The sequence below is a fragment of the Boleophthalmus pectinirostris genome, unplaced genomic scaffold, assembly GCF_026225935.1.
Source record: "Boleophthalmus pectinirostris isolate CB_2022bp ecotype Guang Dong unplaced genomic scaffold, ASM2622593v1 HiC_scaffold_11, whole genome shotgun sequence".
Classification (NCBI taxonomy): Eukaryota; Metazoa; Chordata; class Actinopteri; order Gobiiformes; family Gobiidae; genus Boleophthalmus; species Boleophthalmus pectinirostris.
Genome location: NW_026570994.1, coordinates 7,416,114 through 7,434,933, shown reverse-complemented (window position 1 = coordinate 7,434,933; position 18,820 = coordinate 7,416,114). Strand labels below are relative to the sequence as shown.

The 18,820-nt window shown below is 38.5% G+C and overlaps 1 protein-coding gene across 1 annotated transcript in view; it reads right to left on the bottom strand.

Moving 5' to 3' along the window:
• Positions 1–598: 598 nt before the first annotated feature.
• Positions 599–18,820, bottom strand: part of LOC110153232 (nck-associated protein 5) — a 377,547-nt gene continuing 359,325 nt past the window's right edge. The window contains 1 exon segment of the mRNA XM_055165715.1: positions 599–1,147. Within this exon segment, the coding sequence (XP_055021690.1) occupies positions 887–1,147 (261 nt within the window). The 3' untranslated portion in view covers positions 599–886.

Below are 18,820 nucleotides of genomic sequence, written 5' to 3'. Positions count from 1 at the left end.
AAAATATATTAAAGAATTAGCAGCACAGTGAGAAATGAGTCCTTGAGTTCCATGTGATTTTCCTGGAAGATAAAACTGTTTAATCCAAGGTAGTTGTAGAGATTCCGCCATAGTCACTGCTCACTTTTTACAAACTTTATACAACAACAGTGCAATGGTAGGATTCGCAGCAATCGAGACTTGACAAGGGTTTCGGAAGTCCTGGTTTGGTTTTTGAAGTTGCAAGTCGGTTCCTCTAGCTTCGATAAGTGCTTCGTGTCTCGTGTTTTTTTTTTAATCCATTGGAGGTCTAGCAAAGCATAAAACTGCATGCTCAGAACTGAATACGCAAAGTCCAGGCCAAACTTGTTGAAAAATAATCGCAAACATCCAAAGACGAAGTTTGAAGTATCAAGGAGTTAGCCTGATTTCAGAGTCCAGAAATAGGTTGCGTTCACGTTTTAGTATTTGAAGTTGTCTTAATCTCAAATGTTGGACAAGAACGTGAGTAACTCTTTGGAAGATTTAATGTTTTTGAAAGAAATATCAAAATTTCTGATCCATAAATATCAAACCTTATCGTTATTTGTTGGAGATTGGGTCCCCAAACCTGCCGTATTATTCTGTTGGCGTCACCTTCAGAGTTGAGGATTGGCACCACTTTCTCAGACAAAAAATGATTTCACTTTTGTTTATATAGATTGATAGAAAAGACGTTGATCTTTGTACCTGTTTTTGTTTCATGCGGATAGTCCCGGTAATTACAGAGATACAAAGCCAGGTCAACAAATCTGCAATCAGACCGTTACACAGCAAACTCCAACATCGCTTTCTGACCAGATCGATTTCAAACTACAGGGATTCTAGAATTTTATGATGACTCATGAACGCAACCCATCGGCGCAGGCTAGACTTCGTTGGACCCTTGGCTGGTGCAGGAGGAGAAGCTGTCGTAGAGGGAGTCGGCGAAAGATCCGGCCTGGTCCGGCCCGGGTTTGGAGCAGGGCTTGTCCACTCGGCAGCAGTCCCCAGTGTCTCTGAGAGTGGAGTCCGAGTACAGGCTGATGGGGGGGCTCTGGTTCAGCATGTTCAGGGATTCCAGGGACAGGTTGATGGACACGGGCTGGTTGGCAATCACCGGCGAAGACTTCTCCAACGGAATCTCCTTCTGCAACACAAAGAGGAACATAGGACTTAGAAGGCTAAAAGGCTCTACCATTGAGTCACATAAACATGCACTTTACTCTAGAGCTGGGCAATATGTCTGTTCCATTGTCAGTATTGGCCGATATTGATAGTTTTTTCGATAAGGGTACTGCTGATGTTCGATTCCGATATTCTTAACCATCCCAGTCTGCGTGTGCCTTGTATTATTCCCAGTTTATCCACAGTAAATCAGATTTGGCACATGATCGATCCCAGATAAATACATTTAGTTTTTTACAAAAGTGAAAAGTTAAATGTGCACTACGGAACTTTTGGAGGGTCCACTTCCTGCTCGTCTCCATGGAGGTGTTATTGCTTTCTCTGGAATGTTCCATGGTATGACATTAAACATATCCATCTAGCATTTATTCATTAAGAGTGTTTTTGTTGCTCAAAAATACAATAATTCCATCGGTGAATAGGAGCGCCTCTCCACTAGCCTGATCCATCAGCCGGTTTCACTTCGTAGAAACCGTCTGACCTCACAGCGTTAGAATTTGTTCACTCAATGGTAAGCAGGTACTTTTTTATGTAACCAATCGCTGCTATTTGGTCGTGATGGGGCTAACTGGTATATTGAGCTTTTCCCGAATCCCATAGGAAGAAGGGCAATAACGTCTTTCCTCTTGATAAAATTCACCAAACATTCTCTTTGTTCCGGCTTTAAACACAGAATATATGGCTCTTCACTGATTGGCTGGTGCCCGAACTTGCACTTCCAGGGTTTTTACGAACCGTCTAGTGTATTCTGATTCCTGACCTAGTCGCTGGAGAGAAATGAAATTGAGCGGAGACACTAGGTGGCATCAGCCTGACTACCTCTCCACAGATCTGAATGTCCAAATCCAAATCCACTTTCATTTCTTTAACACATTTTTACAAACAAAACAGTTTCCAAAGTGCTGCACAGAGATCATAAAATAAAGACAACAAAAAGGTAAATTGCTAGTCCAGACACCAGTCCTTAAACAATAAAACCAGTAAAATCAAAATAAAAGCAAAAACCATAAAAATCGGAAAATGCAACCTGATAGATCGGTTTAATCTATACTATGGGACATTCTAGACAAAGCAATAACATTTCCATAGAGACAAACAAATGGCAAACCTTTCACTAAAAATGTTACACAGCGCACCTTGAATTTATTATCTTTACTTCGACCTAGAGTAAAACTAAACACTAAGTCTGTCTTTTTTTCACTACTAAAGTGCGAATATGTTGTTTTAATAGTGTTATCTACTGTTCTTAGTGTTTGTTTGGTAACTTTAGTGAGGACAAATTTGAGCTTTCTGGTCAAAAAAGTTTACTTCTAACTGTGTGTTGCTATTTCCAGTAGTTGGTGACATCACAAAAGACTGCCCTGATTGAAGGTTGGGGTTTCTGATTACAAACGCTCGACTACAGGGAGTTACAGGAGTACAGTTTGGAGTGCGGATATCTGTTGATACCAATCACACTGTTCTAATACCTTCAAACCAAGTCTCTCCTCCCAATCTCAGTTTTTTTTTTTTTTAGTCCACAGGCACTTCCCAGTTTCACAGCTTTATTTGAAATCTGGTTGTGGACAGAGTTTAGTCTCACTTTAAGATACATTTGTAAGTTTTGCAGTAGGAATGTAACAATAACCCAAATATCGTCTATTGTATCGTCAAAAGTCTCACAACAAAATCAGAGGTTTTATGTCTTTCTTTGTGATGTGAATGTCTTTCTTATTCTTATTAAAGCACTTTGAATTACTTTGTGTGTGAACTGTACTGTACAAATAAACTTGCCTTGCCTTGTCTTGGTGCATCAGTAGCTAAAATCCAAAGGGAACTACATAGACCATGATCCTTTGTTGTTGTCAGAGCAGACTACATGAAGAAATAACTGTTATTAAGCACTTTACAACCTTAATTTGTCATTTTATAACAGTACCAAAGGCTTTTCAAGGCTTTTAAAAGGACATTTTTCACAATTTTGTTAGCCTCCACAAAACATCACAATAAATATCTAACCAAAAATGTCACATAGAAGGATTTTGATCTTGTTACATCCCTATTTGGCAGTGGGTTAATGTTGGTATCTGCAAATATCTGTTGTGGACGACAACAGCAGGCAAATATTGGATATTGTATCAGCTCAAAAAATACATATCATCATAATTAGTTTACAGCTTTAGCTTCTGGTTATTTATCTAAGTGTCGCCGGTCTCATTGTTGTTTTATAATCTTTTTTTCTTTACGAATGTCTACCTTCATCTCTGAAAACTCAGGAAACGCTGTTTATGAATTTCCAGTTTCAATTTTCGAGAAGAAAAAACGTAACCATTTGTAAAAGACAAATTACATTTCACTATTCCGCAAATTAATCTCAATTCCCATAAGTAGTTTTTGTGCTTCTGCAAACAGCTGAAATTGCATGAATTTCTTTAGCCTAACTTTTAAATGAGAAAACAACTTTAAGCAAACTTTTGGAAGATTGCGTTTTGCTATTCCACACACTGTTTTGAATTCCTATGGCGTTATTATTGCTCCTGTACACTAAAAAATAAGGAAATGGATTGACCACGAGGTGAACTTCTACTGATAGTCATCACAGAAGATAGTCGGGCAAGCGAGTTATAATAAAACTTGCGAACTTGCTGTCGTCGTCTCATACTGACAGTGTGCCAACTATTTTGAATTCCTATAGCGTTATTATTTCTCCAGTACACTAGAAAATAAGGAAATGGACTGACCAAGAGGTGAACTTCTACTGAGAGTTAAAGGGTCTAAATTACGCTATTTTCTGATCTCTGTGATGGTGTCAGAAACGTTGCTGGTGTTGTATTTTGTTTCATTCACACAAGTTTAACTCACAAACCCTGCGTATTTAGACTGAGTTCTTCTCTCAAACAGAACACACACTCTGTTCCATCTTGTGATGTCATGTGGTAATACAGGAAGTCCTGCACTGTGTTTTTAAACTCCATACACCTTCACTAGAATCATCTGGACGATTTCAGATCTGGAATTGCCAATCTGTACTGAATTAAAGGAAAAGAATGTAGCTGTTGACTTGAAACCTACAGCTTTGCGACATCACGGTGGAACATAGCATTTTGAGCTTTGGAGAGGTAGACAGAATGTGCGTGAATGAAACAAAACACAACTCCAGATATGTTTTTGATGAGATAACAACATTCTAACATGACTTAAAGCTCACAAGAGTAAATTTTGCGTAACATAGGACCCAGTGGTGGAAAGTAACAAAGTACAAAAGTAAAAGTGCAATACTTTATTTAGGTATCTGTACATGTAAATTTTACAGTACAGTACAGATACTTTTTACTTCTACTTCACTATTTTCTACTCTACTATATTTTAGATCTGGACTGAAAAGTATGAAAGTACTTTTCTTTATAATTTGAGACCATTTAATTTGAGTTAATGTCCCAACTTTGAGCAAACCAAATGCACAAAAACACAAAAAGCAGCTAAAAATAACACAATCCCTTAAATCCCTTAAAATCAACCAAAGATTTGATCAAAATCACTCTATTTGATGCTTTAATTGTTCTAAAATATTTACGCTTTAAGTACATTTTTAAAGCGGTACTTCAATAGTTTGGGTGGGGCAGGAGTGGTACTTGGATATACAGAAATTGTGCAGAATTGTTCTTTCAGTGCTCTTCAGTGTAGGACCAGTCTCAAATACAAAGCCGAAAAAACTGAGGCACTCAAAAAGTACAAAATAATTAAAAGCCTACTGCTAGTTTTACTCTAAGTGTATTTTTTCACATGACACTGTTGAGTAACTGTTTGCCCATGTATCTGTACTTCATTACGTAACAAAACTGAGTACTTCATCCAGCACAGACAGGACCTTCATCACATAAGATAGTCGTGCTAGCAAGTTCTAGAAAACTTGCAAACTTGCTGTTGTGGTCCCATACTGACAATGGACCGCTGCCAGTTTGCTGATGTACGAAGCAATAACCGTGACACCAGCCGAGAGCACGCCCGTGTATAATGCAAGGACCCAATGCACGTCTGGGGAAAAGTCTCACCCACTCTCCCGCTAGCATAGCGCGCATAACACAACCTGCTTTTTTGTACCTGAGTCGTGCGACAGTGCGGCGGGCAGATTAGCATAGCGCGGAACATGCTACACTGGGGACGTGTTAAGACCAAACTACTACACAGGCAATCTGGCAGCTTCAATTAGCCCGAGCGGTGTCATCGCAAACACGCTAATGATGAGGGCTGATGTGGCAGCAGCTGTGACCAAGAGATATAAATGAGTGACTAAACAACTGCGTGGGGTCGTAAAAAAGTTATATTTCAGAACATTGCTCTCTATAGCAACAAAGAAAAACTAGGAGATAGAAAGGAGTTAAAAAGGAGTTAGGGTGTTTAAGTTAGCAAGTCAAATCAAGCTAAAGGGGTAGGCTTCTATGGCTATGTTTACACTGAAACGAATCACTGTATTGCCGTATCACCGTATCGAAATTATCTGCGTCCAGACACGTTGTTTCTGTGGCAGCAAGCCTTTCCTTTCCACACAGCTTTGAGCATGTTTGTTTACGTTTTACACACGAACAAAACTTAAAATCACATGGCTAATTTGCATAAACTGAGCGCTCAAAAAACAGCTCGCTCTTGTGCGCTGATGCGGTTCAGCTTCTGTCGGACTAAAGGACATGACTCAGTGGATTATATGTGTTCTTTCTGTGATAGAGGGGTGTTTTGCTAATGGTTCTATCGCCTTGGAGATGGTTCATATTAAACTTTTGTGAGATTGTATATCTGCAGGTTGTACACATAGACCGTTTATACGAATGGACATATTCTAGCCTCTTAGCGTTTTGGCGATGAATTACTTCGAGGCGCACAGACCTACATCAGCGTATCAGCGTTTTCAGGCGTCCACACAGTCCCGGATCTCAAACGAATTCGTGGGAGCTGGCTACAACAGATTGTTCCGTGTCTGGAACCATTTTCTTTGGATAAGTGTGGACAAACACTGCATCCGCAACAAAAACAATTTGAATATGTACTAGTGTGGATGGGGCCTATGTAAGTATTTAGGCGGAAGGTAACTAATCTCCATGGTGACAAGAAGGTCACCACAAAACTAGGTATTTTTGGGCAATAAAAACACCTGTAAATGACTGATGTGATAGCAGCGGTGACAAATTTATATAAACAAGGAAAAAATTGTAAAATATAGTATAAAGCTCCCCAAAGAACACTTGGACTTTTCCATTTATTATTATTTATTTATATTCTTAGGAGTGAGAAACACAATTTCAATTCTTTGTATGTTTTGTGTGAATTGACCGTAAACTTTTTTGAATTTAAATTGAAAGGAGTTAGCATGGTTAAAAAGTTGTATTTCAGAACATATCTCTCTATATCAACATAGAAAACTTGTATAATACAGTATAAAGGAGTTAGTACGGAAGGTCAGAAGCTTTTTTTTCATCTTGAAGATGTTATTTTGCTTGGAATGTTCTACAAATTGACGAAAAATTTGCTAAAAATTTGCCAATGTCAATGTCAATGTACAAGCAGGTCACCACTAAACTAGATATTTTTGAGCAATAAAATCACCTGTAATCGACTGATGTGGCAGCAGCCGTGACCAAGACATATAACCGAGTAACTAAAGAACTGCGTGGGCTTGTAAAAAAGTTGTATTTCAGAACATATCTTTCTATATCAAGAAGAAAAACTTGTATCATATAGTATAAAGGAGTTAGCATGGTTAAAATGTTGTATTTCAGGATAATTATAAAATAAAGTACAGAAAAACTTGTATAATACAGTATAAAGGAGTTAGTACGGAAGGTCTGAAGCTTTCTATTCTTCTTGAAGATGTTATTTTGCTTGGAATGTTCTACAAACTCGCATAAAATTTGCTAATCACCATGGAAGCAAGCAGGTAACCACTAAATTAGGTATTTTTGAGCAATAAAAACACTTGTAATTGTATAAATAGAAAAATCACTGGTTAATATCATCCTGTGGAAAGTTCTAGCTGAAATAATAACATCTTTTTAATGTTTTGTTTAATGCACTATTCCAGAATTTTAAACTCGCTTTGAACTGCTAATGCATGCGTATGGATAGCAAATCACAAAAACGTGCCAACAGAGGGCGTAAAAGGTCAAAAGGTCCAATAGCTGCTTAAAATATGCAAATGAATCTATGCTGTAAAAATGGTTGTAGTGATGGAAGACCAGGCAATATACTGTATAAGAACAATCCATCTTAGCTGTTTTCCAAGATAGCAAACTCTCAGATTATACCGGTATAAGGTTCTGTTATAAATATGAAATATAAACTGACATAAAACTAATACAAGAATCACGTTTTAGAACATGTTTGCACAGGGTTAGCAGTTTTTATGCAGAGATTGTGTCGTTTGTTGAGGAAATTATAGAAAGCTACTTAAAAAAACTGCAGTTAAAGTTGCATTGTGTAACTTTTGTGGTGGAGGATCCGACACCTGCTTGTTTTTACGGACACGTCATTGCCCCACCTGGAATATTCCACAGTATTTTAAAGTATTCAACAGCTACTGGTGTGACAATATCCAAGTCTCACGATATGATATCATCATGGTATGAACCTCACGGTACGATATTTATTGCGATATCGTGGGAAAGCTCACGATACGGAGGGGACTCTCTCGATTAGGGATGTAACAATATCCAATAATACAACAATAAAAATATGTATATATATAATAAAATGCCTTGACAAGACTTAATCCAAAGAACTAAGACTTAAAAGTGTTTAGAACTGTTATTTCTTCATGTAGTCTGCACTGAAACAGAGCAAAGTATCATGGTCTATGTGGTTCCCTCTGTCTTTTTTTTTTTTTTAGCTATTGCTGCACCATAACTCTTCATTAAAGCAAAGAGACTTGTAATTCAATATATTGTGATGGTCCACGATATTATTGTGAGAACTTTGACAATACGATGTCACGATATTTCGGTTATTGTTACATCCCTATAAACAACTCTACCTTACACTTAATTTTAGTGTTTTTATAGTTCAAAAATACCTAGAAAAACAGGCATTCTGACTGAGCGGGGTCGCCTTTCCGCAGATCTGACCTGTAACTTGGTCTGGTTTGGTCTCCATGAAGTTAGAAAGGTTTAATGCCATACTGTGAAACATTCCATTTAGAATTTAATGATGGATTACCAATTATAGGACGTATCCATGTTAGTTGTTTTCCAAGATAGCAAACCCTAACATAACGCTGGTATGATGGCTGTTGATTTCCCCTTTCTTTCATCTATAGTTTTTGATAATGCGCTTGGATCCGCGCTGACCAGCTAACCCGCGTAGCCCCCGGCGCCGCTAATGATCGACACGCTCGCAAACAAACAATAACAATACAACAAACTAAACATATACGCTTGTTTATGTCATCTCGGTCTTCTCAGAAATATTCCACTGATTTCTCTGTCTCCGGGGACGCTTTAGCGAGCTAGTTGTAGCGCGCAGTGATGTGGGGGCACACCTTTCGCAAGCTAATGGTGTACACAGGAACGGCTACTGGGGGGAAAGCAACCACTAGGGGCAGTGCAGTCTGGGACCACTTAGTTCTTCTTGTGAGATGTTTAGTTTTGACCGTAGCTTTTACAACAGTTATTTGAAAAAAATATATACAAAGTTTTAATTGAAATACTAGGAAATTTTAGTCAAAAACTAGCTAGCTGTTTCATGGTTGACACTAGCATTTTATTGAATTTGAATTTATATTATTATTTAATTTATTTATTTATTAATTAATGCATTATTATTATTATTATTATTATTATTATTATTATTATTATTATTATTATTATTGTTGTTAATTATTATTATTATTAATAATAATAATAATAGTTTTAATTTTTTAATTATTTTTTTCCTCAGTTTTGGCAATTGTGATTTTACATTCATGAAAAAAAAAGCTTCTATACTCTAGAGCCGCCACTAGTGTCAGGTGAATTAAAATTTCCATTCAGTTTGATTACTGGTGCTACCCTGCTTATCGTGTCGTGAAAATTAGCAACAGCTGAGCAGAATGCTAAGTAGCTAGTTAGCAGCTAGCGGTAACAGCCCCACTACAAACATAAACAGCTCTTGAGGTCAAAATAAGTCTGCTGCGTTTTGTCTGGATCTAATTAGTAAGCATTTTATTGTCCAATAATAAGAAAGTGTGAGTTAGCATGCTAGTAGTTGTTGTTAGCTTTACTGTCACGGCAAAACTTTGCTTTGGTTTCTGAGAGTTGTGAAAAGCGTTTACAAAATCATCTCGGTGAATAAGTAGGATGCTCTGAATGCATAAAATAAGTGAGGAATAACTTTGGACCACTGCAAACCGTTTTCAAAGTAAAGAGATCTGTGTTTCAAGTTTTGAGACAAAAAAATCTGGTAACGCACCTTTGACATTTGAAATTTGAGGTAAGGTAACCTACCGACTAAAAAGGACACCGTAGAGGATCAGTATTAGCCAAGGATTAGCAACAGCATTGCAGCTTAACAAAATTGGAGTGCGCTCACGAAAAAATTGCTAAAAGATACCAAAAAATACTCACCAAATCCCCAAACACCAAATTTAGTATCACGATATTTTGATAATCCAGAAGTAAAAAAGTAAACCAACTACTATTTCTTTCTAAATTCTAGGAAAAGTCTGGAGACTGAAAATACAAGAGTGTTGGTGACAGGAAAAGATCTTATAAACTCATTGCGGTGAAAAACTAGGATACTCAGAATGCGTAAGGTAAGTGAGACATAATGTTTGGTCCACTGAAAATCAATTGAATTAGATTTTGGTTTTAAGACAGTAAAAATCAGATACAGCACCTTTGACATTTGAAATTTGAAGTGATTTATGCAAAGTCATCAAAAGCACTAAAAACTAAAAATATAAATTGTAAATATTTAAAGGACTGTTAATTACTAACGTTGCTAATCCACTCACTGACACTACGCACATTGACCAACATATTATTCTGACCTTGTATTAATTCTATTTCATATATATATTTCATCTTTAAAATGTACAGATATATTGTGCAATATTAGTTACATTTGTCAAAGTTTAGGTATACATTTTATGTTACACTACCTTTAACATGCTTGCTTACATTTAATGGGTATAGCACTGATATAGTTTCATTTCTGTTTTGATTTCACAACAAGACACAATAAACCAAAGAAAAGAAGACTGATCCTTTAAACTACAAGTACTGTGAAGTTTTCTGCGCATTTATTGGGATTCTGTTGAGGCTACCTAGAATTCCTCTCTTCGTACAAAAGGGAAGGACAGCATACATATGAAAATTAAACCTGCTTCTAACCACTATTTCTCTCTAAGTTCTAGGAAAGTCTGCAGATTGACAATACAAGTGTGTGGGCGACAGGAGTTAAGGCCGGTCCAGGATCTCTCTGGCCTGGAGGCTGGTAGCTCTCCTCGGCGCCCTAACTGCATTCTCGGTACGCCATCCCAGGTGTAAACCACTCAGCCTCACCGCGATGAAACTCCAGACCCACGGGGGCCGCCAGCGAGGGGGGAAATATATCTTGGAGAAGCAGAGATCTTGAGAGAAAAATATTTGCTGTTCGGCGAGGGAGGCAAAATGGTGGAAGTGTTGGACCGAGTGTGTCCAAACTCCCAAAGAGACCCATTATTGCTGGAGTTCAGATGACACTGCAGCGCTCAATAGCCCTGGAGTGTTTAATTGAGATGGAGACAAGGAAAATTACAGTTATATTAGGTTTAGCTGCACAGTCATTATTGTATTGTTCCATCATTCAGACGCAGTAGTTTTCAAGTGACACGTGATTGGGAAAAATACGTAATTCGTTTTTCTTCTGACAAGCATCATGATTGCGGTTAAAGACGCATTGTGTAACTTTTCTGGTGGAGAGTCTGTCCATTAGCGGCTTGTTTCTATGGATATGTCATTGCTTTGCCTAGTTTTATAGCTCAAAAATACCTAGAAAAACTGGTATTTTGACTGTGAGTGGGGTTGCCTCTTCACAGATCTGACCTGTAACTTTGGTCAGTGTTTCACAGTATGTCATTAAACCTTTCTATCTTCACGGAGACCAAACCAGACCAAGTTACAGGTCAGATCTGTGGTGAGGCGACCCCGCTCAGAGCCAGAATGATCGTTTTTTTAATGGTATTATGGTATGTAGCGTTTCTACTGGAAGGTCTGTCAAATTCCTTTTTCCATCTAGAATGTTATTGCTTTGTTTGGAATGTTTCACTGTATGGCATTAAAGATTTCTATGTCAGTGGAGACCAAACCAAAGTAACCAAAGTTATAGGTCAGATCTGTGGCGAGGCGACCCCACTCACAGCCAGAATGTTGTTTTTCAAGGTATTTTTGAGCTATAAAACCACCTGTAACTGAATAAATGTATGGTAGAGCTGTTTAATGTCACACTGCGGAACATTCCAGGTAGAGCAATGACATAACCATAGAAACAACCAGACGAGGGACCCCAACTGAAAAGTTACACAATGTAGCTGTTTCCCTTCTCAATTTCCCTTGAATTTGGAGTGATTCGTTCATATTTGAGTTATTTTTATCCTCCTGTATTCAAGATGTCATTGCTCCGATCTCACCGTCACCACCGCCGGTATTATTTCGTCCAAATTTATTTTCTTAATCATCGATACATGTTGGATTCAGCAGCGTCACATAGTCATTTTGGTACAAATGGACAAAAAAAAGCTCCTCTCTAGTATGATAAGCAGCTATCTACAAGAGGGGCTGATTCTTCGTTGTGATGATGTTTACGGCGATGTCAGCTCCCATTGGGCAACACAGTTTTCTAACACGGAAATCAGCTGACTTGTTTATTTTATTATATTGTTTTAGATGAATATTGTGATTTAAAATGTCCAAATTATAACAGAATAACAGAATGATCCACGGGTGTCGTAGATTATAACTAACTAACTAAATAACACACACAAACGCAATGAGTCTTCTTAGTCTTCTTCAAAATTCAGTACGCGTCAAGAAAAAATAAAAATTGTGAAATTGAATCACATTACAGGACACTATAGATTTAACTTTTTTTTTTTAGACAGAAATTTTGTGTAGTGGAAAAAATTACAGCCTTTTTGATTTGCTAATTGCGTCCATTCAAATTAGAATTTCATTATGATTTTTCTTGCATTTATCCACAATTTTCAAGATACAATTTACAAACCCGAATCAAATTTTTTCCGTACAAATACTAAAATACAGACCTTTTTTGAATTGTATATAGAGGGCAGTTGGATTCTTCGTTGTAATCTGTGCTCTCGTAATAGCTACGGGAGGTTGAAGTCTTCATTAATTGCTCAGTTCATGGCCAATTAAACACTCGCTAACGTGCGTGTGGGGACTTTGATTGACAGCTCTGTGCTAATTGTTGTTTCTTGTTTGCTCATTATTAGCCACGCCGAGATGCACATACCAACCGCCCAATGAATATTCCGAGAGAAAATCATCATGGTCAAATACATGCATTTCTAAACAGGTCGATTATGCGCATGGACGTGAATGGAGTTACAAGTCAGGTCTGTGGAAAGGCAAGCCCGCTGATAATGGAGTTTGAGTTTTAAAAGGTGCAGTGTGTTACTTTCTGGAACTGTGCATTGTGTAACTTTTCTGTTGGAGAGTTTGACACCTGCTAGTTTCTATGGATACGTCAATGCTCTGCCTAGAATGTTCCACAGTATGACATTAAACTGCTCTACCTTACATTTATTCATTTATTCAATTTTATAGTTTTATGGCTCAAAAATACTTAGCGAAACAGGCATTCTGACTGTGAGCAGAGTCACCACTCCACAGATCTGACCTGTAACTTGGTCTGGTTTGGTCTCTTGGTCATTTGGCCTCTGTTTAATACCAAACTGTGAAACATTCCAGACAAAGCAAGAACATCTCCATGGAGAAAAACGGACCACCAGCGGAAAAGTTACACAATGCACCTTTAAAAACATACTTCGGGACATTATCTCCATGGAGACAGATCAGATTTAAGCCATACTTTTTATTGTTTCACCTCAGTAGGAGGAGTGAGAGTAAGGAAGTAAAAGTCACGTGTTTTGGTTTGGCTTGTTTCTATGGAGATGTCATTGCTCTGCCTGGAAGGTTCCACAGTATGACATTAAACAGCTCTACCTTACACTTATTAAAAAAAAAAAGTTTTATGGCTCAAAAATACCTAGAAAAACAGGCATTCTGACTGTGGGCAGAGTCGCCTCTCCACAGATCTGACCTGTAACTTTGGTCTCGGTCATTTGGTCTCCATTTAATACAATACTGTGAAACATTCCAGACAAAGCAATAACATTTCCATGGAGAAAAGCATTTGACGGAAAAGTTACACAATGCGCGTTTAAAACAATACTTCGGAACATTATCTCCATGGCAACAGATCAGATTTATGCCATACTTTAGATTGAAGGTTCAAAGTGAATTTCAATCGTTTCTTCCTAATAGGAGGAGTGAGAAAAAAGAAATAGAAGCATGTATCTTGGTTTGGCTTGTTTCTATGGCGATGCCGTTGCTCTGCCTGGAATGTTCCACACTATGACATTAAACAGCTCTACCTTACACTTATTCAATTACCGGTGTTTTTACAGCTCAAAAATACCTCGAAAAACAACATTCTGACTGTGAGCGGGGTCGCCTCTCTACAGATCTGACATGTAACTTGGTCTGGTTTGGTCTCCTAATGATAGAAATGTTTAAAGCCATACTGTGAAACATTCCAGACAAAGCAACAACATCGCCACGGAGAAAAGCATTTGACGTACCCTCCGCCGGAAAAGTTAGTCAATGCACTTTTAAACATAAACCACTGAATCATCATTGAACATCCTGCTGGTAGGGAAATTTAATGTAAAAATATTGCCCCAAATTGAATTAAAGTTGCCCGTTGTGCCAAGTCATAATAATTGTGTTCCTAAATTACATCTTGCGTCGAGTATACAAAAACGAATTAGCAACGATTTTCTATGGCAACTCCCAAGTTCCAAATCTCAAGGATGGAAAACAGATTGCGTTCGTTCTTCCCTCACCCGTCGCTTCACCTTTCCGTACTGTAAACAGAGCTGTACCTCCGAAATAGAGAGAGGCAAAAGTGCGAGAGAGGAGAGGAGCGCGTGAAGGGTAGAGCGGAGGGAGAGCTGGGCTAACGCCGGCGGGGGGGCGGGAGGGAGGGGCCAGCGTTAGCGGGTGTTAGCGCCGGTGTCAGGTGCTGTCAGGATGATGAATGGGGGTCCGGTGCAGGCTATGGAGCTTCTACATCACTCTCCTGAGCGTTTGTGAAAGGTTATTAGAGCCTCCTAAATCAGAAAAAAAAGAACGAAAGAAAAGAAGAAAGAAAAAATCTGGGCAGGTTAAGACAATGTCCAAGTCTCCATTGACGACGGCTGACCACGCGGCTGTACAGTTGAGAGATAGATGTGGTAATGCGGGGTAAGTGGGTTCAACAGAGCTCATCCATCATCATGTAAGACTGCAGAGCGTTGAAAAGTTTAGAGAAAATGAAGAAAAAAAATTAAAGGTGCATTGTGAAACTTTTCTTCTGGAAGGTCTGCCAAATACTTTTCTCAATGGAGATGTTACTGCTTTGTCTGGAATGTTTCACAGTATGGAACTAAACCTCTCTATCTTCACCAAACTAGATGAAGTTACAGGTCATATCTGTGGAGAGGCGACCCAGCTCACAGTCAGAATGATAAAAGTAAGGTAGAGATCGTGGAACATTCCAAACAGAGTAATAACCCCCAACGTGGACCCCCAACCGAAAAGTTACACAATGCACCTTTACAGACAATGTCCACGTCTCCATTGACGACGGTGGACCACGTGGCTGTACAGTTGAGAGATAGATGTGGTAATGTGAGGTAAGTGGGTTCAACAGAGCTCATCCATCATCATGTAAGACGAAAGAAGAAGAAAAAAAATTAAAGGTGCATTGTGAAACTTTTCTTCTGGAAGGTCTTACTTTTCTCGATTTACATGTTACTGCTTTGTCTGGAATGTTTCACAGTATGGTGTTAAACCTTTCTATCTTCACAGAGACCAAACTAGACCAAGTTACAGGTCAGATCTGTGGAGAGGCGACCCAACTCACAGTCAGACTGCTTGTTTTTGTAGGTATTTTTGAGCTATAAAACCACCTGTAATTGATAAAAAGTAAGGTAGAGATTGTGGAACATTCCAAACAGAGTACTAACATATTCATAGAAACAAGCATTTGACGTGGACCCTGACCAAAAACTTACACAATGCACCTTAAAAGACAATGTCCAAGTCTCCATTGACGACGGCGGACCATGCAGGCGTACAGGTGAAAGATAGATGCTGGTTCCATAAGAATAACGTGGGGTAAGTAGGTTCAAACAGAGCTCATCCATCATAATATAAGACTTCATAGCGTTGAAAAGTTTGGAGAAAAAGAATCTTATATTTGGCTTATGGCGTGAATGGATATTGTCTTTGTAAATGTCATCAGTATCATAAAGCTCTAAAATCCCATATGGGACTGCAGAGTGTGTGGAAATGATGGAACTATTTTGGTGAATGTATTCTTGGAGGTCGTGTAGCTGGATGGCGGGTTTGAAGACAGAAAAGGAAGTTAAAGGGGGTTGATTGAGTGGGAAAGGGGTAGTAGTACAGCATTGCCCACATACCAGAAGGTTAGTGGTCAGACCCCAGATTCAACCTTATCCACCTGATCTTTTTTTGATCTTGAATCTATCCTGTGTGACTAAAACTAGAGACGTTTAAACTTTGAATTTAATATTGGCATCATATTTTATTCTACATTATTTTACTGAGAAATAGTCAAAAATAAAAACTACTAAACTACTTCCAAATTAAGTAAGTCCACTTTTGTTTACTATTTCATACACTTGGTGAAATTGGTGGGATTTATGTACTTGCTGTTTGTTTTGGATAATGCAAAAATTATTACATTTTCAATACAGTTTTGTTTCATTATTTCAGCATCTTTTCAATAGAAAATATATACTGAAAATGATATTACAAATATTTATTTCATTATTTAAAGGAGCTGTATGTACCCTGCATTCTCAGGGAAAGGGAGCGTCCTTTTAGGTTGGACTAGATTTCAGCATTGGATTGGGATTGAACCCAAATGAGAGTCTCATGTGAGGCTCTTTCTGCTTTCTGATTAGATCCTCATCTTGAAATAAAGCACCAAATTGTAACATAAACAGCTTGGCCATCACCCAGTGCTTCTGTAATTTAGGGCGCACTCACACTCACTTAGACTTTGAAGCATGCTGTGCTTAGACATGATTGGTGTGGGTTCTATGTCGCGCACTTACACCTGCACAAGCAGAGCCACGTCCAGCGACATGAAATATTTATTAAACGGTGAGGCAGATGTGAGTCCTGCTGTGATACACGCTTCTCTGTGAGTTTATAACAACAGCGTGGATGAGTGAGGAGAGAGGCTGCAAAACGTCTGTCTCTGTCTCTGTCACTGTCCTCATTGAAAGTAAACACAGATTCAGCGTGTTTTCGAGCAGAGCATCAGCGCACACACAGGGATTATATAGTAAAGTGGTGGGTGTGCGCGTACAGGAGCAACCCTGCCGTCCTCCAACTGAGCCAAAGTTTGAACTGTGCCATGCCTGCTCATACTGGACAAACATACCAAAGCTTTAGGGGCTATCCGTGCTTGGGCACAGGTTGACTGGGCTCGTGTGAGTGCACCCTAAGAATATATCAGCATTACAAGAGTTATCACTAAAAGCTATATTTGATTTGAACATGTTTACCTTAAATCTATAGCAAAAGAGTTAGGTCATGTTTATGGAAATTAAAATCATACCTTACATACAGTTCCTTTAAGAAAGACACTAGCCATTCCACTTAATATTCCAGCAGCATTATCCATCTTTAGAAACATGGAGCGTGACCAGGACAGAGCTGCATTCTGAGTCATAGAGTCATAGATATATGAGAAAACAAGAGCATACCTGAAGAAAACTGGACTTACTTGTGGTCCAGGAGCAACAGTGGACATTGATTGGCCAGTCCCCAGTCCCCAGTCCCATACAAGACGTGATTGAAATTCTCTTTTGGTCAGATTCGATTTCAGGAAGGTCATGGAAAAATGATCACAGTGCTTAAAGGGATTGTGGTGAAGGGCAGAGCTGCTCACTGTCAGAAAAGAGCACTGGGTCAAACGCCAGCTATACAATATGACTTTATTCTCAACTGTACTTTAGGACTTATATCAGACATGCATGCAATTACTTATTTTATTGTGCCTTCATCTGAATCATATGAGGGGGTTCACTGTGTAACTTTTTCGGTTAGGGGTCCGTCATCTGCTTGTTTCTATGAATATGTCGGATATGAATGTTCCAAATTATGACAAAGCTTTAAGCTTTAAGCTTTGTTTTTGACGCTACCTCTACCCTGGCCCACCCCCCTTCAGAGTATTAACACATTACAGTCAGCATGCATCTCACTAATGAAACTACTGCACATACCATCAGGTTTGTGAAGTTGTAGTGTACTGTTTATTATGGAGAATTGTCATGTCAGGGCATGGGTGATGTAGGCTTGTGGGCGGAGTGTCGCACATAATCGTACAGCTAACCGTAAGGAGGGTTTGAATAGGGCCTGAGAGAGATCGCTAGGTTACTAAAACATGCATGGATGGATCTGAAACCTCTTCAGGCATATTTTTGATGAGGGAACAAAGTTGTAACATGGTAGAAAGCTCCAAAAAGTTGATTTTGCATAATTCTTCCTCTTTAAAGTTCCTATATTATACTAAATTGACTCTAAATTGAGCTTTAAGTCAACTTATAATGTTGTTACCTTGTCAAAAACAGACCTGGAGTTGTGTTTAGTTTCATTCACACATGTTTGAGTAACCCTTTATTATTAGTTTGTCTATGTCAGATATGTCAAACTCAGGCCTGGGGGCCAAATTTGGCCTGTAATATATACCTGACCTGCGAGATCATATCAAATGTGTATTAAAGCTGGCCCGCCGGCTACAGATAGACTATAGGGGCATTATTTATTTAAAATTTTGTCATTATTTTATATTATGTTTGTTCTGGATTCAATGTTTAAGCAAAACTATTATTAAACATTTATTTTAATAAGAAAAGTTTTAACATTACATATCTCGAAAGAAGATAAAACATGCAGATGTTGTTGAAAAATTTCAATAAATATTTAGTTTGGCCCACAACTTAGTCGCAGTTTTTTAATTTTTGGCCCTCTGTGAATTTGAGTTTGACACTCTTGGTATATATGATCCAAAATAATCCAAATGATTCTAGTGAAGGTGTATGGAGTTTAAAAACACAGTGGAGCACTTGACATCGCAAGGTAGAACAGAGTGTTGTGAGAAGAACTCTACTACTACTGCAGAGTTTGTGTGAATGAAATCAAAACACAACTGTGATGAGGAATCTACATTACAGAACATACAGCATAGATCCAAAAACAGCATGATACGTGATTTAACTGACCTAACCTGTTTTCTAATCTGAATAATAATGTTACCCGCAAACTTCATCACTTTGAATGACCAATCACAGCGCGGCGTCCCTCAGGAGCTCACTATCTACCACCAACAAGCT